This window comes from Parambassis ranga, chromosome 5 (assembly GCF_900634625.1).
Source record: "Parambassis ranga chromosome 5, fParRan2.1, whole genome shotgun sequence".
Lineage (NCBI taxonomy): Eukaryota > Metazoa > Chordata > Actinopteri > Ambassidae > Parambassis > Parambassis ranga.
The window spans coordinates 22,763,268-22,782,466 of record NC_041026.1 but is presented as its reverse complement, the minus strand read 5'-3'; the positions used below and the strand labels follow the sequence as shown (position 1 = coordinate 22,782,466).

General features: G+C 40.6%; 3 protein-coding genes across 4 annotated transcripts; 2 read left to right on the top strand and 1 right to left on the bottom strand.

Moving 5' to 3' along the window:
- The first annotated feature begins 2,789 nt into the window (after nt 1-2,789).
- Nucleotides 2,790-4,310, top strand: LOC114435658 (anionic trypsin-1-like). Its single transcript, XM_028405535.1, has 5 exons — nt 2,790-2,850; nt 2,952-3,102; nt 3,234-3,375; nt 3,544-3,801; nt 4,161-4,310. The coding sequence occupies exons 1-5, from the start codon at nt 2,790-2,792 to the stop codon at nt 4,308-4,310; spliced, it is 762 nt and encodes a 253-aa protein (XP_028261336.1).
- Nucleotides 4,311-5,250: 940 nt separating this feature from the next.
- On the top strand, nt 5,251-16,323 carry LOC114435665 (cytidine deaminase-like). Of its 2 annotated transcripts, XR_003670600.1 has the most exons (6): nt 5,251-5,475; nt 8,257-8,368; nt 8,642-8,699; nt 8,797-8,998; nt 12,663-12,666; nt 16,311-16,323. XR_003670600.1 is itself a non-coding variant. In XM_028405544.1 (4 exons), exons 1-4 carry the CDS (start codon nt 5,292-5,294, stop codon nt 8,926-8,928), a joined length of 486 nt encoding a protein of 161 aa, XP_028261345.1. In that variant the 5' UTR covers nt 5,251-5,291; the 3' UTR covers nt 8,929-9,204. The 2 variants fall into 2 exon arrangements, 1 of the variants encoding a protein (XP_028261345.1); XM_028405544.1 differs by lacking the exons at nt 12,663-12,666; nt 16,311-16,323 and having other exon boundaries at nt 8,797-9,204.
- Nucleotides 9,297-17,857, bottom strand: dnajc16l (DnaJ (Hsp40) homolog, subfamily C, member 16 like). Its single transcript, XM_028405485.1, has 15 exons — nt 17,444-17,857; nt 17,162-17,228; nt 16,885-17,030; nt 16,317-16,492; nt 15,213-15,397; nt 14,997-15,101; nt 14,585-14,743; nt 14,353-14,483; nt 13,903-14,080; nt 13,484-13,666; nt 13,291-13,367; nt 12,961-13,041; nt 12,631-12,720; nt 11,033-11,203; nt 9,297-10,908 (listed from the first exon to the last, which is right to left on the bottom strand). Exons 1-15 carry the CDS (start codon nt 17,623-17,625, stop codon nt 10,434-10,436), a joined length of 2,406 nt encoding a protein of 801 aa, XP_028261286.1. The 5' UTR covers nt 17,626-17,857; the 3' UTR covers nt 9,297-10,433.
- Nucleotides 17,858-19,199: the final 1,342 nt, after the last annotated feature.

Below are 19,199 nucleotides of genomic sequence, written 5' to 3'. Positions count from 1 at the left end.
CTGGAAAAAAAAAAACGTTTTTAATTTCATTGTTTATCAACTATCCGCAGGGCCCTGTGGCATTGATTGAGAAGGAATGAGAGAGGAGAGAGCAACAAAGTTCACATTGAAAAAGTATCTTCTATCATAACTCTTTCTTCTGACCCTCCTGACATGTCAAAAAGGCCTTACATTGTTGCCATGGCAACACACGGTACTGTGCCAAGCAGGTTCATCTATACTGTATCAGCATGCTCTGTCTGTGTCAACATCCAGGCTTATCCCTGTTGAAATGTCTCACAAGCCTCCTGTGTGCATATTTGTGTGTGTGTGCACATGTCTGTCTGTGTGAATATGTGTATGTATATATAGCTAAAGAAGGTAATTCTACACACAACTGTCAGCCATCATTAAAACTGACTCAGCAATGACAAAAACTCATTATCAGTTGATCATCATCATCATCCTCAGCCTTCTGGAAAGTCCGTATCCTCCACAGCACAGGGGGAGAGACTCTCGCCTGACCTCCTCTTGTCCCACATTTACAGCCAGCTGAATAATTGATGCCTCACACAGCAGAATGGGACAGACGGCTTTGTGAGGCAACCCAACATCAGGTGTTTCCTGAGCCAACACTAACCCCAGCTCACAGACAGTTAGCTTCCGATTTACTGTACTTTGTTTTTCCTTCCATATCAAAGGAAAACCAACAGCGCCTCAAGCAGATAATTTGGAATTACTGCAAACAGTTAACCTGAAGACAGCCTTTTTAAAGGGCCAATTGAACCAGATAGTATAAATGAATCTATGTGATGCAGGGATTTGGTGTTTTGAACCAAATATTTCTGCCACAATGCAAAAATAATAGATGTAAATGGTTTTACCACAGCAATGAGATCAACCAAACAAATGGTCACTATTGTTTCATCAGTGGACACATCACTGGAAGGCTCACATAATTACATTTGAACAATTACATTTTTTATTTACCATTTTGTGCAGTGTTTCAAAGCCTTTCATATTGTGAAGCAATTTAATGTAAAAAAATTATAGCGATGCTATCATAGACCATAAACTGGCCATGTTCAATCTTACACACAGATTGCATTGGGAGCATCAAGGTTCTGTGAACTATCTACGTTTCAATGACACGTGCAGCTCTCACCCTACCCACTGACACTTCTGTACTGTGCATGCAGTGTTGTGTAAGGTATCTGTCTCGCTCTCTTCGTCACAAACACGTAAAGGCATCATGTTTGTCACATTAGCTTTGCACCTGAGGGAGAGAGGAGCAGGCTATTGCCTTTCATCTTCACATTTGCAATAACACCTAAGGGAGTGTCGACTGTATGGAGGATATATGTTACAACCCAAACGCCCTCGTGTGTGGGAAAACAGGGAAAAAAACAAACAAAAACAAAACACTGCCTAAACATGAGCTAAACCTAACCTAAACATAAACCTAAGCACTCGGAACCAAGAGGGAAGAAAGAGGATAGAAAAAGCTGGGAGAAGTTCTTCCTTTTCCAAATAATTGCTGTTATGTTCTGCTGGATCTCAGGTTGATGGTGCACTTGAGGGCAAATATCACAATCAGACATCATTACCCATACACATGCTTTTGTCTGCTCCCTGTAACATCACTGGAGAAACCAACAACGTGTCTGGCAAGTATATTCTATCATTTCTCTGGCTTGTTGGGTTTCATCTCTATAAAGCTTTACTTTGTCTCCATGACTGGACAATAGGCTGAAGCTGTGAGAACAAAGGCCCCAGAAAGAAAGGTGTAATAAAAGAGAAGGCAGCTGTTGTTGTTTTTTTTTTTTTCCTGTACTAGGTCAGACTCTCTCCTTTCGGCGTGTGAGAGAGATAAATGGCGGATAATGGTAGGGAATATAATAAGAGTGGCAGGCCTGGACGCAGTATAAAAGAGGCCTGAGAGTTCTCAAGCTTGTGCTGGTATTAGATGGTTGTGTTGAAGTGTGCAACAGGGCAACAGGAAGCCGATGCTGGACTTGGATTCACTACTTGACTTCATACTTGACTTAAAAAGGTGAAGCTGCTTTATATACAATGTTTTTTGTATTTAAGTTTATTAGATAAAGTTCAGACAGATCGAGTGCGTTTGTTTGTGTCTATACCTATTTTTAACATACGTAGCATTTATACGATCTTTTTATTCTTTAGTCCTTGCAAATTTTAATGTTAACCAATAAGTAATTAGACATTGTTTATGACAAATTTTCAAAGTATGTAAAAGTTAAATTCATTTATTTAGTACAAAAACTAAGAATAAGATGCTTGTTTGTTTAAAATGATTAGTCATTTATGGCAGAGTGAGATGACGTACAGCAGGAGAAAACTAAAATAAATGTAATCAAATTTAGTTTTATCTATGTAACAACAAAATGATTTCAAGTCACCATGAAGTACTCGGGTATAGGGAAGGATTAGGCTAAAGCTAAAGGGGTCAACAGTAGGCTCATATGGCTCATATCTTCTGTGTGAGGACAACAGGTGAGATAATCAGTGAGTATCCAATGTCCTCATAAGGATACTATCACAGGGATAAGCTGAAGCAAAACTGTGTCGATAATAATAGTAGTTTATATTATATGTACATACTAGTTTATAAGAGTGGGCAACTATAAGCAGTAAACACTGACAAATAAATGAATTTTTACACGTGCAATACGTTTTTTTGAATTGATACGTTTTACTTGATCATATAGGGCAGCGTCTTTCTTTCCACGTTCTAGATATTTTACCGCCTCCTTTGTTGCTTTATTCTTTCTTCAATAGCTGCTATGATGAACCTGGCTCCACCCTGTCACTTTTCACTGGGCTTCCTGCTTGTTGTTAGCCTGACAGGTGAGTTACAATGGCACTGACTACAGAGAACACACCTTCTTCACAAGACAATTTCTGATCAAGATCTTTGAGGAAGTGTCTCTTTGTGTCAAACCTCTTAGGAGTACATGGGGCTAGAATCATTGGGGGTACTGTAGTACAGCCAAACTCCATCACCTTTCAAGCATCCCTTTTGTACAGCAACTCCCACTTCTGTGGAGGCACCCTCATCCACCCGTCATGGGTGGTGTCTGCTGCCCACTGCTGGAGGCCGTAAGTAACTGTGGATTTATTGAAAAATTGGTGCATTCAGATCTGAAAGCTGTGCAAAGATTTTTAAAATTTTGATTACTTGATAAGCATTTTATGAGAGTGATCAATTGTCTGATCTATCACATCTCTAGGAGTTACATGATCACAGTGGTCCTGGGTGACCACAACCTCAACGAGAAGGAAGGTTTTGAGCAAATATTCAATGTTTCTTTAATCATCAAACACTACCAGTACAGCTACTGGATGCTTGACAACGATATCATGCTGCTTAAGGTAAGAATGAATAACTGGAGCGAGTTTGAATCTTACTAAAATGTAAAAAACAAGACTTGAAGATGGTGGGCTTAGTTGCCTAGAAAACTGTTAATGCCTTGATGCAGTAATGTAAAAAGCTGCTCTTTTTACGATGACTGACTGAAATACATGTTGTTTGTTGGTCAGCTGGACCGTCCAGCAGTCATCAATGCTGTGGTTGCGCCAGCGCCCTTGCCAGATAGGGACACACCACCGCTGGTAAATCTTGCGCGGTGCACAGTCAGTGGCTGGGGTGTGACCTGGCTCTATGGCTACAGTTTGTCAAATGAACTGAGGTCTGTGGATGTGGACTACTTCTCCAACTGCTGGAGCTATTATCCCTTCAGGATCACAGAGAACATGATCTGTGCTGGCTCACTTAATGGTGGCAGAGACTCCTGTCAGGTGAGTGTGACAAGTTGGATTTCAGTATTGAGTTGAGATGGACATAATAACTTTGGTGATCTGATTAATAACTTACTGAGAGGACAAGAATTTCTTTAAATACAAATCTAAATAAATACAAATCTAGCAAGAAGACATTTTATACATTATATGTTTCATTTTATACTGTTAAAGCAATGTTTTTTTTTTGGATCATGCTTTAAATACACATTTTGGGAAGGAGGGAGGGGATTGTATGAGAAATGCTTTCTAATCTAAATCTAAATCTAAATGCTTCCTAAATAATCTGAGAAACAATGAACCTCTCTTATACTTTATATCAACTAGTGTCACTAACGACTCCTTCTTTCCCTCCTCAGGGTGATTCAGGTGGACCTCTTATGTGTAATGGTAAATTTGAAGGCATTGTATCTTGGGGCATCGGCTGTGCTTATGCATTCTACCCTGGGGTCTACACCAAGATAAGAAACTATGTCGGCTGGATCAACTGGGTCATCCAGAACAGTTAATGATACTTGTAACGATCAGCTCACAGCAGAGTCTTCTGTGGTGAATATTTGAATGGATCCTAATGGACCCAAAGGCATTATTGTGCATTTTGTTTTTACTTGTATACAAACATGAATAAACCTAAAAGTATTCTTTTTAATCAGAGCAGTGTTGTGAGTTTTTACCTTGACATGTTTCGAAGTCACGTGATGACAGATGCAGATTTGCATTTCTGCAGAAGTCACGTGACTTCTGAAGAAGACCGCAGAAAGTGGTCGAAACATGATGAAGCAGCAAACATCGACTCATGTCAGCACTGGTCTGATTAAAAAGAATACTTTCAGGTTAAAAGGTGAAGACCTAATGAATCTTGTCCAAACATGAATAAAAATTACCTGGTGCTTTCACTCCCATGGCATCACACTCACAATCCGATTCTGGCATATACAGTACATATATTTATATTACAGCTATTAACACGTGTTTGGAAGATTTTAAACCACATCCAATAACTCAAAAACTTAAAAATAAAGAGACATATTTTCTCATACTGTGTGCTCTGTTTCTATCAATGAAACAATTTACCTTAGTGCACAACAGAGCAGGAACAACAGCAGTCATGGGAACTTTTAATAATAACAATCATAACAATAAACCTTATTTGTATAGCACTTTTCAAAACTAAGTTACAAAGTGCTTCACATCCCATAAAATACACAAAAAAATAAACAGTGTTAGAAATAGGTTAAAAGAAGATAAAAAACAAAACAATCAGTCAGTGAACATGTTTTAGTCAGACAGATAGGCGTCCCCTCCCCTTTGCATCCTGTCTGCACTGCACTGTGTATTGGCAGTCACCACAACCAAACCGCCTCCCCCTATGGCAACATGTTGACACCCTAGCTAGTGATTGGCTATGGCTGCACTCTCCCCTTTTCCCTCCCTTCATATTTAATACAGAGCTACAGGATTATTCTGTGAATCAAAACCTTAGAAGAAGTATGGAAGGAGTCAAGACCAGCAGGGCGATGAATGTGTCGGAGCACAGCTCCAGCTGCTTGTCCCAGGAAACAATCAAAAACCTGATTCACCTGTCACACGAGGCCAAGAAGCAATCCTATTCACCTTACAGTAAATTCAGAGTGGGAGCTGCTCTGCTGACCACTGACAACTGTGCATATACAGGTGAGTTACATAGAGTTAAAAACTTGTTTTAATGAGTGGCTGTCAATATTGCTATGGTTTCATATTAATAGAATATTGTGTTAACATAAGAATGGAGTTTACTAGAAAAAAATTGTTCAAGTGACAGACACACAACAGCTACAGTATTATGCAACTTATGTTGGAGTCACGTTGGCTTTTGCGTCATTGTGAGAAAACCACAAAAAATGCTGGTTCCATGTTTTTAAAAAAAAAAAATAAAAGCAGGACAAAATTGTACATTAACTTGAGCTGAGTTTTCTTTGTCTACACTTTGTTAATGATTACCTGACAGTGAAGTGAAAAAAGCAGGTTTATTTTTAACAGGCAACCTCGTCAATAAACCCTCACCAGAATTAAACCGTCATTCCAGAAGAATGAATTAAATCACATTTTTCAGGGCAGAAAAAAAGTAAGTAGTACTGTGAACTGAAGTCACCTTTTTGCATCACTTTAGTCAACAGTCTTAAAAGTAGGGTAGGAGATTTCATTCTGATGCACTTTTTGTGAAATTAGTGTAACTTCTCTTTACAATCTGATAGCAACCAATTAGTTTGGCAGTTTCGCATTAAAACGAAGAATATGAATCATCTGTGTAAGCTATAAAACGCTAAAAACATCAGCCAATCCTCCGGGCGGACCCTGCATGGAGTATTGGCTGGTTGTCACTCTCTTCCTGCTCTGCACGCACCAGAGAGGTACATGCATGATGGCCTCGCTTGATAAAGTGGCATGTGGTGATCTCAAAGTGCCATGTTTTAGTGATATGTCGCAATCTGTGGCTCACATGCCTCTGTTTTTTAAGCAACATGCCATTTTGTTGGGGGATGTTTTGATGGCATTTAGTGCCCATTTTGGACTTTATTGCTTAGACCAGACCAGACCAGAGGGTCTCAAACTTAAAGACCTGTTCAAACACAAATGGCACAAAAACCAACACATTTGCCAAACTAGTGAACTGTTATTGAGATGTCCTGAGATTCTGTGCCTTGGTGTGTCATGACTGCACTGCCCTTTATGAATAGTTGACAGACCATAAAAGTTAGCTCCACTGCAGGCACAGGTGTCATCTTTCATTTCATTGTCCATGTGTAATGATATTTTGTTAAGTTAAGATTAAGAAACCTTTATTAGTCCCACAATGGGGAAATTGCATTTTTGCAACGGCATACAGACAGCAAGGGATAAGTTAAGAAAAAGATATATACATTATAAGATAGACTACCAATAAAAAGGTATATACATTATAAACAGTTTACATATTAACAGTTATTGCACAGGTGAGTGGAGGTAGAAATGGTTTATAAACTGTACAGAGTGCATCAAAAACTAAATAAATAATTTATTGTACACTGTGGTGTGTGAGTATTGCACCTATCAGAAGTGTTTATTATATTATATTATATTAAGTTCCACTGAGACAGGAGCGTCCATGACAAGATACCTGTCCATTACTCCATGCACGGAGCCTGTCTGTTTTGTAAAACACTCCTTTGTGTCTTTAGTAGTCAGATTAATGTAAACAGCAGACAGCAGTGGGGGACAATCCCAGAGAATTTGTTTCAGCCTTAAAGAAAAATCCCATGGGATGAGAGTCAGCGAACCGGTTTTCATTCCACCCTCTGATCTAGAAACTTCACACCTCACCGCAAACATAAAACCAAATTGTTGCCAAAGTGGATCCTATTAGGTAGCCTATGATGATGTTATCAATATGTCTATTGTTAATCAAGGTCCTATCAATCTAAATCAGGGGTCCCAAACTTGCAGCCCATGGACTGATATTTTGTGGCCCCCCGACTTGACATAAAAGTTTAGCGTTAGTGCGGCCCACACATTTTTCTCACACACACTTATTTGCTGAGGCTTGCCCTGTGTGTTTTTTTATCATTAAAGGTAGGGTAGGAGATTTAATTCTGATGCACTTTTTGTTAAATTATTGTAACTTTTCTTTACAATCCGATAGCAACCAATTAGTTCGGCAGTTTCGCATTAAAACGAAGAATATTAATCGTCTGTGGAAGCTATAAAACCCTAAAAACATCAGCCAATCCTCCGGGTGGACCCTGCGCAAAGTATTGGCTGGTTGTCACTCTCTTACTGCTCTGCGCGCACCAAAGAGACGTTCATGATGGCCGAAGTCACAGACCGCAGCGCGGAGCTCGGCGCATTTCTCCGCTGCTCTCTGTGCTGTGCACAGAGGAGTTCCGCCCCAACACACACACACAGGCGTGCGCGCACACAAGTGAGCGGACAGAGAGTACGCATTGAAAACTGTGTCAAGGGACGTGCTATCTGTTGGAAAGTTATTAGCAGCCTAGCCATGCTGGTATGTTGAAAAAAAAAAACATCCCCAAAAGCTGGCATGCCACTGTCTGTGAGTGGCATGAAGAGAAGGAGCTGCACATAACTAAAACAGCAACAGTATATATGATTGCTACGTAGGCTACACTGAGTGACACAACGCACTAGAGCAGACCGTCAAACTGATTATGTCCAAAACGAGAATTAAATGGCATCCCCCATCAAAATGGCATGTTGCTTAAAAACAGAGCCATGTGAGCCACAGATCACCACATAGCACTTCAGCAGGCATGCCAAATGCCACTTTGGGCTCTCGCCGTCACTCCAAACAGCTTTGAGTGCAATGATCCATTGAGTCATTATTTGGTTTGAAGCAACTGGGACGTCCCCTTTCATGTTCAAAACACCCTCATGCTCTACACATGCTTTATTCTGTATCTGTACTTTTGTGTCGGACAGGCTGCAATGTGGAGAATGCGTGTTACAATCTGGGACTGTGTGCTGAGAGGACTGCTATGACGAAGGCGGTGTCAGAGGGACACAGACAATTCAAGGCCATTGCAATTGCCAGGTAATGGCCATGTCTTAAGACATACTACATCATTCTGACAGTGCACAGTAATCACTTGTGCATTACTAAACTATCAGTCACCTCACATTGCATCTTCTGTGTGCATCACTAAACTTTACTAATGAAACAAAAAAGAAGAAAACTCAAGATCAATGGTAGTGATAAAACATGAATCCTGCGTGTAAGTGCATATTGTGAAAGCAGCAGTGCCACACGGCAGATGCCTGTTTTGAACCAACCTTCTTTTGTTTCTGTTCTACCACTTTCTTGCAGTGACATGAGTGACCAGTTCATCTCGCCCTGTGGTGGCTGCAGGCAGTTCATGAGAGAGGTAACATCTCTATTCAGCCTGGTTTAGTCACTTAGTGATTCTATGATGTTTTGTACAAAAAAAGTTATAATTTTAATATTTCAACTCCCATATGCAGTTTGGTGTAAAGTGGGATGTGTACATGTCCAAGCCTGATGGTCAGTACCAAAAGATGACTGTGGATGAGCTACTGCCAGTCTCCTTTGGCCCAGATGACCTGTCCATGAAGAAAGAGTCTTCCAATAAGTAGGCCTACTGAGCCTCTGTTGAACTACAAAAACACACACAAGTGTTGGTTCCTTTAGGCCAGGGGTCTCAAAATGGCCCGCGAGCCGCTACATTGAGACCCCTGCTTTAGGCACCGTGACATGCACGGTGTTTAATGCGCATGCTAAACATGCTTCTACATTCAACAGCAGTTGTATTCAAATTTGTCCTTGCAATGCAATGTCATATACCGTATTTAAATTCTGCCTGTACTTTTTCTAATTCGACAAAAACTGTAGATTAAACTTATTGTTCTGTAGTTTGTGACTTATTAAGCATCTTTAATGTACTCAATGCTGAGTGTTGTTGCTAACAATTTTTATAAGTAAGCACAATGGAAAATGACTTGAATATCAGTGGGACAAACTTTTTAATAAATAAACAGTTTTAAAAAGGAATTTCTCTTAAGTTACATTTATGTCCATATTTAACTGTACGTTAGATGAAGTTCAAACAACATAGAATAAGAAAAATAAATTATTAGAAATTGCAGTGTGTTGTAAATATTAATTGTTGAGCAGCAAATAATTTAATCACAGAGAAACGAGAGACGCCAGTAGGGTAAAACACATTTCCAGCGGATATGTTACACAACTATTTCAGGGCTACTAAGTCCATGCATTAATGTTTGCTGTGATTTAAGATCACAGATGCCAAAAAGGTCAAGTATAATGTTTCTCCCTGATTTTACTGCCACTGAAACAGTGACTGCAAAAAAACAAGCAAAAAAAGGCAGATTTTAATTTCTAAGTACCGCTTACACAACTAAATTTAGCTCCAATCACATTTTTCTTTCAGCATATTTAAAGTTAGATATGGCAACTTAAATGGAGCAGTGAAACATCAGGAAGACCTCAATCACAGGCATGTAAGCTGTTAGGCTAATTGTAGATGTTTAATCTATGGTGCAACTTTTGTTTGTTTTAATTGAATTGTTAGTAGCAAACAACAATCAACTGAAGGCTTTTGTAGTTGATAGAAGCTAATCATACATCATACAGTACAGTATAATTTCAGTGCAACAGGCCATTCACAACCTGCTCCCACAGAAAGCCCTGAACATAACGCTAAATGTCAGAGGCTCTGTCGTTTAACAGTATGCCACCTAACAGATCTACAGTGACAGCTGTTATCTGAAGCAAACACAGACTAAGCTAACGTCTGTGCCATGATGCATCCTCACTGTATGTGGAATACATTTGTTTTTCTGCAGTTGTAACACTCTTTGCTAGGTGTAAGCTCTTGCTAACACTCACCACCTGTATGTGTGTGTGGGATGCTTGACTGTGCATGTATGACTTTATCCATTTCCATCTGCTCAACACCGACTGTGACATTCTGTAAACAGGCTGCACCAGATCAGTGGCAACCTACACCTGCAAAAAGGAACTCAATTATTTGAAAACAGCAACATTGCTCTTTAGTTCTCTTGCTAAAGGACTTATCCAGGATGCCAGACCACAAGGTGCATCATTTCTTACTTTGACCTCAGCTCTCTGTTGTGGTATCAAGTGAAGGCCACGCAGGGACCTGTAACCTGGGCAGGGTTCCCTCCATTAGCCTTTCCATCCACAGTCCCAGCCTGTCAAGCTTGTGGTGGACTTCTATGCTAGTGGCTCTAGTGGTGCCTCTCTTGAAGCTGGCCCCATCCTCTCTGGAATGGGACCTAGAGCGAGAGTGGGAGCTAGACCTGGACCTGGAACGGGACTTTCTCCTGCTGTCGGAGGAGAACGAGGTATCAGATGATGAGTCACTGGGATCATCCCCTGTGAAAACTGGTCTAAATAGGCAAAAATATTTCTTGTAGCCATTGAGCGCAAGGACATGGCCAGTGTAGTCTGAAGACTCCTCATCATCTAAATGGTTCTCACTCCGTCCAGCATCGCAGGCTGAGCGAAGCAGTGATGGCATCCAGTGGCGGTGCTTATCAGCGTTGAGAAAGGAGAAGTGGAGGGTCTGAGTCCTGTGGGTTGGAAATACCATCAGCCACATGATGTACAGTAGGCACTAAACATTTACATTCCACAAGTAGCACACAGAAGCTTGTTTTGCTAACTAAAAACTTAATACTAAATGCTGGTGCTTACCCAGAAAAAGAGAATACTTCCTTGGCATATTTCCTGAGCAGAGCATTCTTTGAAGCATTCGTGAGCACCAGTACAACATTAATGTGGCCAGGCCTCAACTTCACTAGGTTACTTATATAGGTAATGTCCGTTAGCTCTGTCACTTCCACAAAATCCTTCTTTGGAGGACGACTGCAGGACCCAAACAGAAAGATAGAAGGAAGCCAAGTTAACAGAGTTAACATGAGCGGAAAAAATACTTAGCAACAGAACACCATATGTGAAGAAGTCAAAAAACAAACCATAATGGTCGTGGAAAATATGCTGAACAGATGTTAAAATTTGGCTCACAGAACGCTGAGTTTTTGGTACTTCCCTGAATTGAGCCATAACGGCCTAAGTTGTCCTCATCTGACCTGCCTACGTGCTGAAAAACAAGGCAGTTGATTTGTTTGCCAAATCTAGACAATCTAGACACACCCACACACACACAGACACAGACACACAGACTATAAAACATACTCAGCTTTTTATTTTGTATTTTTCGGTTGATATGTGGCACATCTGGTTCCTATAAACTGCCTTGTTTTTCGGGCACATTGACAGGTCAGATGAGGACAACTTAAGGCTGTTCCATACTCCACGAGAACAGAGAACAGAGAACTCGCTCCACGGGTGGTAAGAGTAAAAAAAAAAAGTTCTTTTCGGCACGGAGGTACCATACTCCGCGAGATGTGTGTGCAGAACTCCTCATACGGCCCTCCTACGCAGCGCACGTCACACACAAAAGGCTGACAATGCAATTGTATTGTAAATTGTGAGCACGGCCATGGTTACCTGTCCTAACGAGCTGATAATGTTCAGGGAAGAGGCGTACAGCATGACAATAGATAGACGATTAGTGTAGCTGACTGTAGCAGACCTCTGGTCTGTGTGAGTTTAATTCTGTGAACGTATGGATGACTGTCTGCAATAATACATCCCGTCTCCCGGTGTTTAATGTGCGCAAGCCGCTGTAACGCCGTGATCAATACTGGGATTAGTTTTTATCGCCACCTTTTGGACAGACACTCTCCTCTGTGCGCCGTGTTTCTCCTTCCAGGAGCTGTTTGCCAGCTGCTCATCTAAACTGTCCATCGTAGTTGTACTTCCTCCTTCTGTCTGTGTGTTCTGCACCTGAAGAAGCTCTTGCGCTTCTCCACATTCATCACGCCCACAATAAATTCCGACCAATCACAGCATGGTTGACGCAGAGCCTTGAGAGAAAAAGTTCTGCCCGGGCCATGTGTACGAGAGTGTACGGGCGGTCCGAGATAAAAAATGCCGTCATTTTGTGGGCGTAACGTCTGCAGGGGGGAGGGAGTTCTCTGTTCTCGCGGAGTATGGATCCAGCTTTAGGCCATTACAATCACTTTTATGGTCCTGTTATTTAGATAAAAAAGATCATCGTTCAGACAGCCTACATGAGAACTGCTTCTGCTAATTTTCTGTTACCTAATGTCTCCCACAGTTAGTTGAGTAAAATGTTTATGTGAGACAGGTTAGGGTTTGTTGACCTGCTGTTATGCATGTTATGTATTCTGTGCCCATCTTGTTCCTCTCTAATGTCACTACATTACCTTGACGTATTTGCTCTGCTTGATGCATCCTCCTCAGTTTGTGGCTGCTCTTTTGGCTTCTGTTTTCGGGGCTTGCTCTCACCTGGTTCACTGAAAAGATACCAATGCAAGGAAGTCATTAGAGTGAACACTGAAGGTACAGGCCCTGTTTAATACAACACTGTGCAGCCAGTGTTTTGACCTGGAACACAAGCAGATCTAGTCACATATTAGCCTGAGAATGCAGCTTAAGACCATAGTTAACTTCATAATCCAATCAATTTTCTACGACATGCCAAAAAAAATGTGTTTTGAGTCAAACATTTTACGATTATATTGCCTCAGACTGACCTGAATGCCTGAATGATGACAGTGCCAAAAAGAATGAAAAGAGCTGAGAAGATCAAGGACAGGATGGGCATCATCTCTCGCCTTCAACAAAGAAGATTATTATCAAACATAAGAAAATACACACAACCTGTAGCCAACTAAGCATCTATGTGTTTTTACACTTTTGCATTACAGTTATAAGGAACATTCCCCAAATCTTCACTTCACATTAATGTTGATTCAGAAACATGATTCAGCTTCTGATCCATTTCAAATATATCAGCAAAAACCATCCAATGACTGTATTTTGGCATTCAATTTTGCAGACTTTCTGGGTGAGTATTGTCTTACCAGTTTGAGTAGAGAAGGTCATCATATATTTGAAGGATGTAATCATAAGCAGCATTCATCCACTGAATGATAAAAATCTGAAGAGGGACAAAAACATTATTACAATAACTTCTCTGTCAGACTAATGCATGAATGACTGTGAACTAACCCATAAACTGAATACTAAGGTAAGTGTATGTATGCTGTGACTTACTGGTGCCATCTCGTTGTTGAGTTCTGGCAATGTGGCGTCTAAGCTCAGATAGGTGGGGTCCTTCTGAAGGAGCTCAAGCTGCTCATGGAGGCGGTACTTGTCTTCTTCACTACCATTCCAGCCACCGCTCACAGAGCGGTACAGGACTTTACCAGCCTGGCTCCGCCTCTCCAGAATCACCACCTGTCATTGTTATTCAAGGGCATTTTCACTGTAAACTGAGGCGCTGCAGAATCTTAGGCTGCACATATCGGTTATCTGACACATTAAATCTGATACAACCTCCATTTCTGTGTGTTCTGTGATTTGCCAGCAAGTGCAGCCTGCCCTTGCTGTAGGCATATATTGTTCTGTATACAGGACATTGTGATTTAAAATGTGTTTTACGGTGTGCAGGTGCGTGTGTTTAAACTCCTGACCTGAGGTGACAGTGCAGCCTGGTTTGGGAGGAGAGCCTGACAAAGAGGCTGCTGAAGACGCTGATTGACGTATGCAAACCGCAGCACCTCTTTTCTGTTAGCCGAGGCAAAGTCTAGGAAGGCCTTGTTTCCTGGAAGAAAAGCCTGGTCCTCCCCTGTGATTAGCAGCACACAGTACCTGCAAACCATTTACAGTCAATTCAATCAACAGCAGTCTTGCAAAGCTGCACATTTCAACTTACTATGGCACGTATGCTTTCAATTTTGTCTTTCTTTATCTTTTTGACTTCCTACAGGTGTCATAATTGAAAATTGTTCTATCATTTCAACAGTAGAGAGAAGGAGAAGTAAGGAAGATGCCAATTCGTGAAGAACAAGAGATCAATGCAATGAAAAACAGAAACATATTACGGTGAGTGCTAAAAGTGAGTGAGTCAATAAATGACTTACTTCCTTCTTCGGTGGAACTGCTTAACAGGACACAGTTCATTAAACAACTGCTGGCTGACGAGCCGTGGAACCTGCAGGAACTTGTTGTTGGAGACAAACTCATCCATGATCTGTCGCTTCATCCCTCTGGCCTGAGAGAGAAAGCCAGGTTTGAAGAAGTAAACTAACCAGTAGAGTGGGATTATTATTTATGTAAGGCAACGGTTCTAAACTGCAGGCTGTGCAACGTTACCTGGATGATGTCAATAGGCTTCTCTGTGTCCTCCTTAAATATCAACATGGTGGGAGCATATGTGTTTATATTGAACTGCCGCAGGAGCCGAGAGGTCTGTGTGTCACCCTGGTCCACAAAGCCGAAACGCACATAGTCTCTGTAGGCGAATGCTGTTAACTGAGAGTGAAGTGGGAAGGAGAAAAACAAAAATAAGAATATTAAACAAAAGAAGATAGGGGAGGAAAACAAAGCAACCTCCATATTAAAGGACAATTGTTCAAAGTTCAGTGGCATTATGTGGGTTGATTGCATTACTTAACTCCTCAAGTCTGTGATAGATACATACATGTGATACATAATGAGGATATTCCTTTGCACACCTATTTCTCAAAAATATTTAGTCTAATTAGTGTCCTGATTACGTGTGTACCTTGTAGAGTAGTGGAACAATAGGGATTTGGTCAAACAAAAGAAGGTTGGGCTTATTTTCCATCTTCCAGCTATCAAGGAAAGTCATGTAGTTGTTATCTGTGACCTAAAAAAAACACACAAGATAGTAAATCAAATTACGTTCCAGCTAAATGACACAAAAGGAAATGTGTTTGACTGTATAAATGTTGTAGTCACACATATTGCTTGCCGTTACCTTCTCTACAAGTCCTTGTGGCAGCAGGTCCTCAACAAACTGTCGAAGGTGCTCACGTACAACAGCCTGATGGAAGAAGGTCACCCTGCCGTTCACCAGGCCAATAATAGATGGAGCCCGGTGAGCTCCCAGCTGGTTAGCCAGGCGACGTTCATAGCCCATGTCCACAATGCCAATGCCCACACCTGATGTGATAATAACAACTGACTGCCATTGAACTTGACACAGTAAAATACAACCTGTCTTGCAGGATGTAGAAAAATATCAAAACACTAGTAAAAGCCTAGTATTACAGTAATTTGCATAATGACACAAGAAACAGAGACAAGGGGAAAAATCAGAACATCGAAATGTGAGCTGGTGTGACATTTTGGCCCTACGCAAACTGAGCTGGCATTATCATAATTACCTTAGCCTTTTAGAGATCTAGTAAATCTCAGTGACTGCTACTTACACCAACATGAAGCGATACAAATTCTAAGGTGAATCCTCACGGTCTCTAAATGACCACTGAAGAATTCTAAAACACAAGACTACCCTCTCTATGCTGCAGTATTTTTACTTGATTAATTAGTGGGGGGCTGCCTGATGGCAGGGTTGATAAAAGATGTATGCACCTTCTTTTAGAGTCTCATAAATTCTGTGTATCCATGCCTCTGTAAAGCACAGTAAAAGAGGGAACAAGCCAGAAACAACAGCACCTAAACAACAAGTTTTGTCATTTTGACATCTGAAGCTCAATGTTTTTCTTTGTACAATGTGTCAGCTTACCATGTGCAATGATTTCTGGCTTTAGTATTGTGCCAATTAGTTACTGCAAACTAAATATACATCTAACTGGTAGAATAAACACATACATTTTTCATAACTAGAAAAAATAATTAGGCTAAATCCCTCCCTTGGCTTTATGCTTTACTTCAAGGGACCAAGAAAAACAAACACACACTAATGAATAATGAAAGCAATGGCAGGCTCTCTGTAACACATTTCAACACTTAAGAGTGGCATCTGACCTATTGATCTGCAATTATTGTGATGCTTTTAGAAAAAACAAGCACTTATTTTAACAGGGTGGTGTGGAAAACTAATGGGAAACAGCCTTACCCAGAGGCTCCAGCTCCAGCACTGTCTCCTTCCACACAGGCTCAATATGAATGCATGCAAAGCACCACTCAGAGGTCACTTTGATCAGGTACGGCCTCTTGTAGCTGTCTGGAAGGATATCACCATTAAACTGAGCATGGTGAAGCATGTATTTGCTGTCTGCAAAGTCTCTGGACCTAGAAGAGACGAAGAAAGGAAATCAGGGAGTGTGAAACAGGGGCTGGATATGACCTTAGGCTGACATACAATCAGAGCATTTAATTATTTATTAATTCTATAATATGGAACATTTGAAAGAGAATGACTGCTTGCTCAATTAAGTCAACAAAGGCAACTATTCACATGATTGCATGTATTGCCTAGGAAGGTTTTGACTTCACTCGCATTCCGAGTGTTTTATTTTAAATACGGTAGTGTACAGAGGACAAATATCAAAACACTTATCACTGTTTCAATATTTATGAACCTGACTGTACTTTGATTCCGATATCAATCTCAAACACCACAGATTATTAGGCAAAGCCACATATTAATAAACAGCTGTTGTCAAAAGATAAAGATGGAGTACCTAGGGAAATGGAAAAAAGATTCATCAAAGTAAAAGCTGCTGTGGAAGTTGCGAAAACCGTGATGCTGTGACTGGCCAGGGGGCTGGTTTTCATCCATCTGCCCATAGCGGTCAAAGTTGGATCTCCGCTCCTCGTTAGATAGGATCTGTGTATGAAACAACGGAGAAGAGTCTAATGTAAGAACATAGGGAAAAGACATATTGTGATATTGAAAGTGAAATCTTAAAGGAGGAACCTGCAAGCATAGATATTATACATGTGAATGTTTTCACCCACCTCATATGACTTAGAAATCTTGATGAACATGTCCTCAGCTTTGGGGTCCTTGTTCTTATCTGGATGCCTAAAAAGACCATGCACATCATTATGAATCACAAGGAGGATGCCAAAGGGTCAAGAAAGGGTTCTCTGCTTTATTATCTGTGCTTTCTGTATCACACCTGCCTGTCAGTGATTGAGTTACAACCACCTCTGGTCAAATTCAGTGTTAACTAAATAGGACTACTCTAAGGTCAGAAATATGGCCTAGCGATTGAAAACCTGATGTCAGTCACTCACCATTCTCTGGCAAGGTTCTTGTATGCCTTTTTGATTTCAGCTTGACTGGCACTCCTGCTGACACCCAGGATCTTATACGGGTCATTCTCTGCGGCTGTTTTCACCAGCTGTCCACTCAAAATCAGTAGAAAGATGGCCAGAAAAACTGGACATATCCTTGGATAGCTGCTACTAACCGTCATCGTTTACCACCGAGCTCCAATGATAACGTTAGTTAGCTAGCTACCGTGCTTTCCGGTAAAGTAATGATACACGGCTATCTCGTAATGGCAAATGTACCAAAGTATACGCTTACATGGTTCGATCTGTAACACCTTGGGTCCTAAATAAAAGAAAACAAGACCATGCACTAAAATTTAACTACCAGGAGGCCATTTTTCAAGCAAATTGTGGACACAGGCAAGCTGGTACTGTCAAGACTAGCAATAGCATAGAGCTTCCGGTTACAGATTTTAAAATATAACCACCCTAAGCACTTTCTGAGATTTACACGCTCATTGCGGGAATAATAAAAAAAATAGAGCACCAAAGCATCAGTTACATTAAAGTAGTAAAAAATGCAGACCTCTGATATAATAAGCAGACAGTGCATGCAAGAGCAATACATAATAAAGAAGAAAAAGAATGAATCCATTCATAGTGCTTTTTGTTGTCTATAGACGGGCTATGCATAGAATAACACACGCTTGTGAAAATGTTCTCAAAGTCAATTTTAATCGTGGAGGTTACGCCATTACGCTTTTATTTTGAAACGAATAAAATAGCATCCGATAGTTCATTGACGGACTTCTTCTTCTTCTTCTTCTTTTAGTTTATTGGCGGGTGGCATCCTACTCTTAGGTGCATTACCGCCACCTATACTATACTGGAGCGTGAGAGAGAAAGAAAACTAAAATCTAAAAACTAAGCCTGCTTCCCTCAGATAACTTAACAAATATTTCCAAGGTTTCCCTTTTAGAATGGATGGTATCTGAAATTCGTTATTGCCTGCTTTCCTTATTATTTCTTTCTGTTGTATGCTGGACATATGCATAATACATGATGGACTGTTTCTTCTTCAATTCTCGCATATCCTGGTGTATATTTAACTATTAGTTTCAGCCCCCTGCTGGTCTCATTGTGCCCACTTCTCTTTGAATTGAGTATAAATGTCTCCCTGTTACTTCCTCATCCCACTGCTTTTGCCATTCTTTCAGGAGATATCTTTTGATTAAAAATTTTGCTTCTAGTTTGCTAAATGCTGTCACCATGACATTATCCAATTTAAGTGTTCCCTTTGCTAGTTTGTCTGCCCTTTCATTACCCATAACACCCTGATGTGCTGGAACCCACATAAAAACAACAGATATATTCAAGTTTTTTATCCTGAACAGAGATTCATACATTTCATTGACCATATCCTGTCTGGCTTAAGATGAAGACGACTGAAGTGATTCTAGAACTGAGTGAGAATCTGAGCAAATAATGGCCTTATTAGACTTAGTAACTTCCACCAACTGCAATGCTGCTACTACTGCCATCATCTCTACTGTGAAAACAATTAAATGATCTGGAGTTCTCCTGTTGATATCAATTGACAATGCAGGGACTGTCACTGAAAAACCTGTTTTTCCTGTATTGGGATCTTTTGAACCGTCTGTAAAAATAGCACCATATTCCTTATACTCTCTTTCTAATTTATCTTTTACTAACATAGATGCAGTGGTTAAACCTTTGTGTCTATTTTCTATAAAAGATCGGACAGGACTGCAGGAAA

Coding starts and splice junctions, on each gene's coding strand:
- dnajc16l (XM_028405485.1), bottom strand. CDS start 17,625: ATGACGGTTAGTAGCAGCTATCCAAGGATATGTCCAGTTTTTCTGGCC. Junction 14,081..14,352: donor CAGTTCCACCGAAGAAGGAA/GTAAGTCATTTA, acceptor AATGGTTTGCAG/GTACTGTGTGCTGCTAATCA. Junction 11,204..12,630: donor AGCAGAGCAAATACGTCAAG/GTAATGTAGTGA, acceptor TGGGTCCTGCAG/TCGTCCTCCAAAGAAGGATT.
- LOC114435658 (XM_028405535.1), top strand. CDS start 2,790: ATGAACCTGGCTCCACCCTGTCACTTTTCACTGGGCTTCCTGCTTGTT. Junction 3,103..3,233: donor GCTGCCCACTGCTGGAGGCC/GTAAGTAACTGT, acceptor TCACATCTCTAG/GAGTTACATGATCACAGTGG. Junction 3,802..4,160: donor GTGGCAGAGACTCCTGTCAG/GTGAGTGTGACA, acceptor TTCCCTCCTCAG/GGTGATTCAGGTGGACCTCT.
- LOC114435665 (XM_028405544.1), top strand. CDS start 5,292: ATGGAAGGAGTCAAGACCAGCAGGGCGATGAATGTGTCGGAGCACAGC. Junction 8,369..8,641: donor AAGGCCATTGCAATTGCCAG/GTAATGGCCATG, acceptor ACTTTCTTGCAG/TGACATGAGTGACCAGTTCA. Junction 8,700..8,796: donor GCAGGCAGTTCATGAGAGAG/GTAACATCTCTA, acceptor TCCCATATGCAG/TTTGGTGTAAAGTGGGATGT.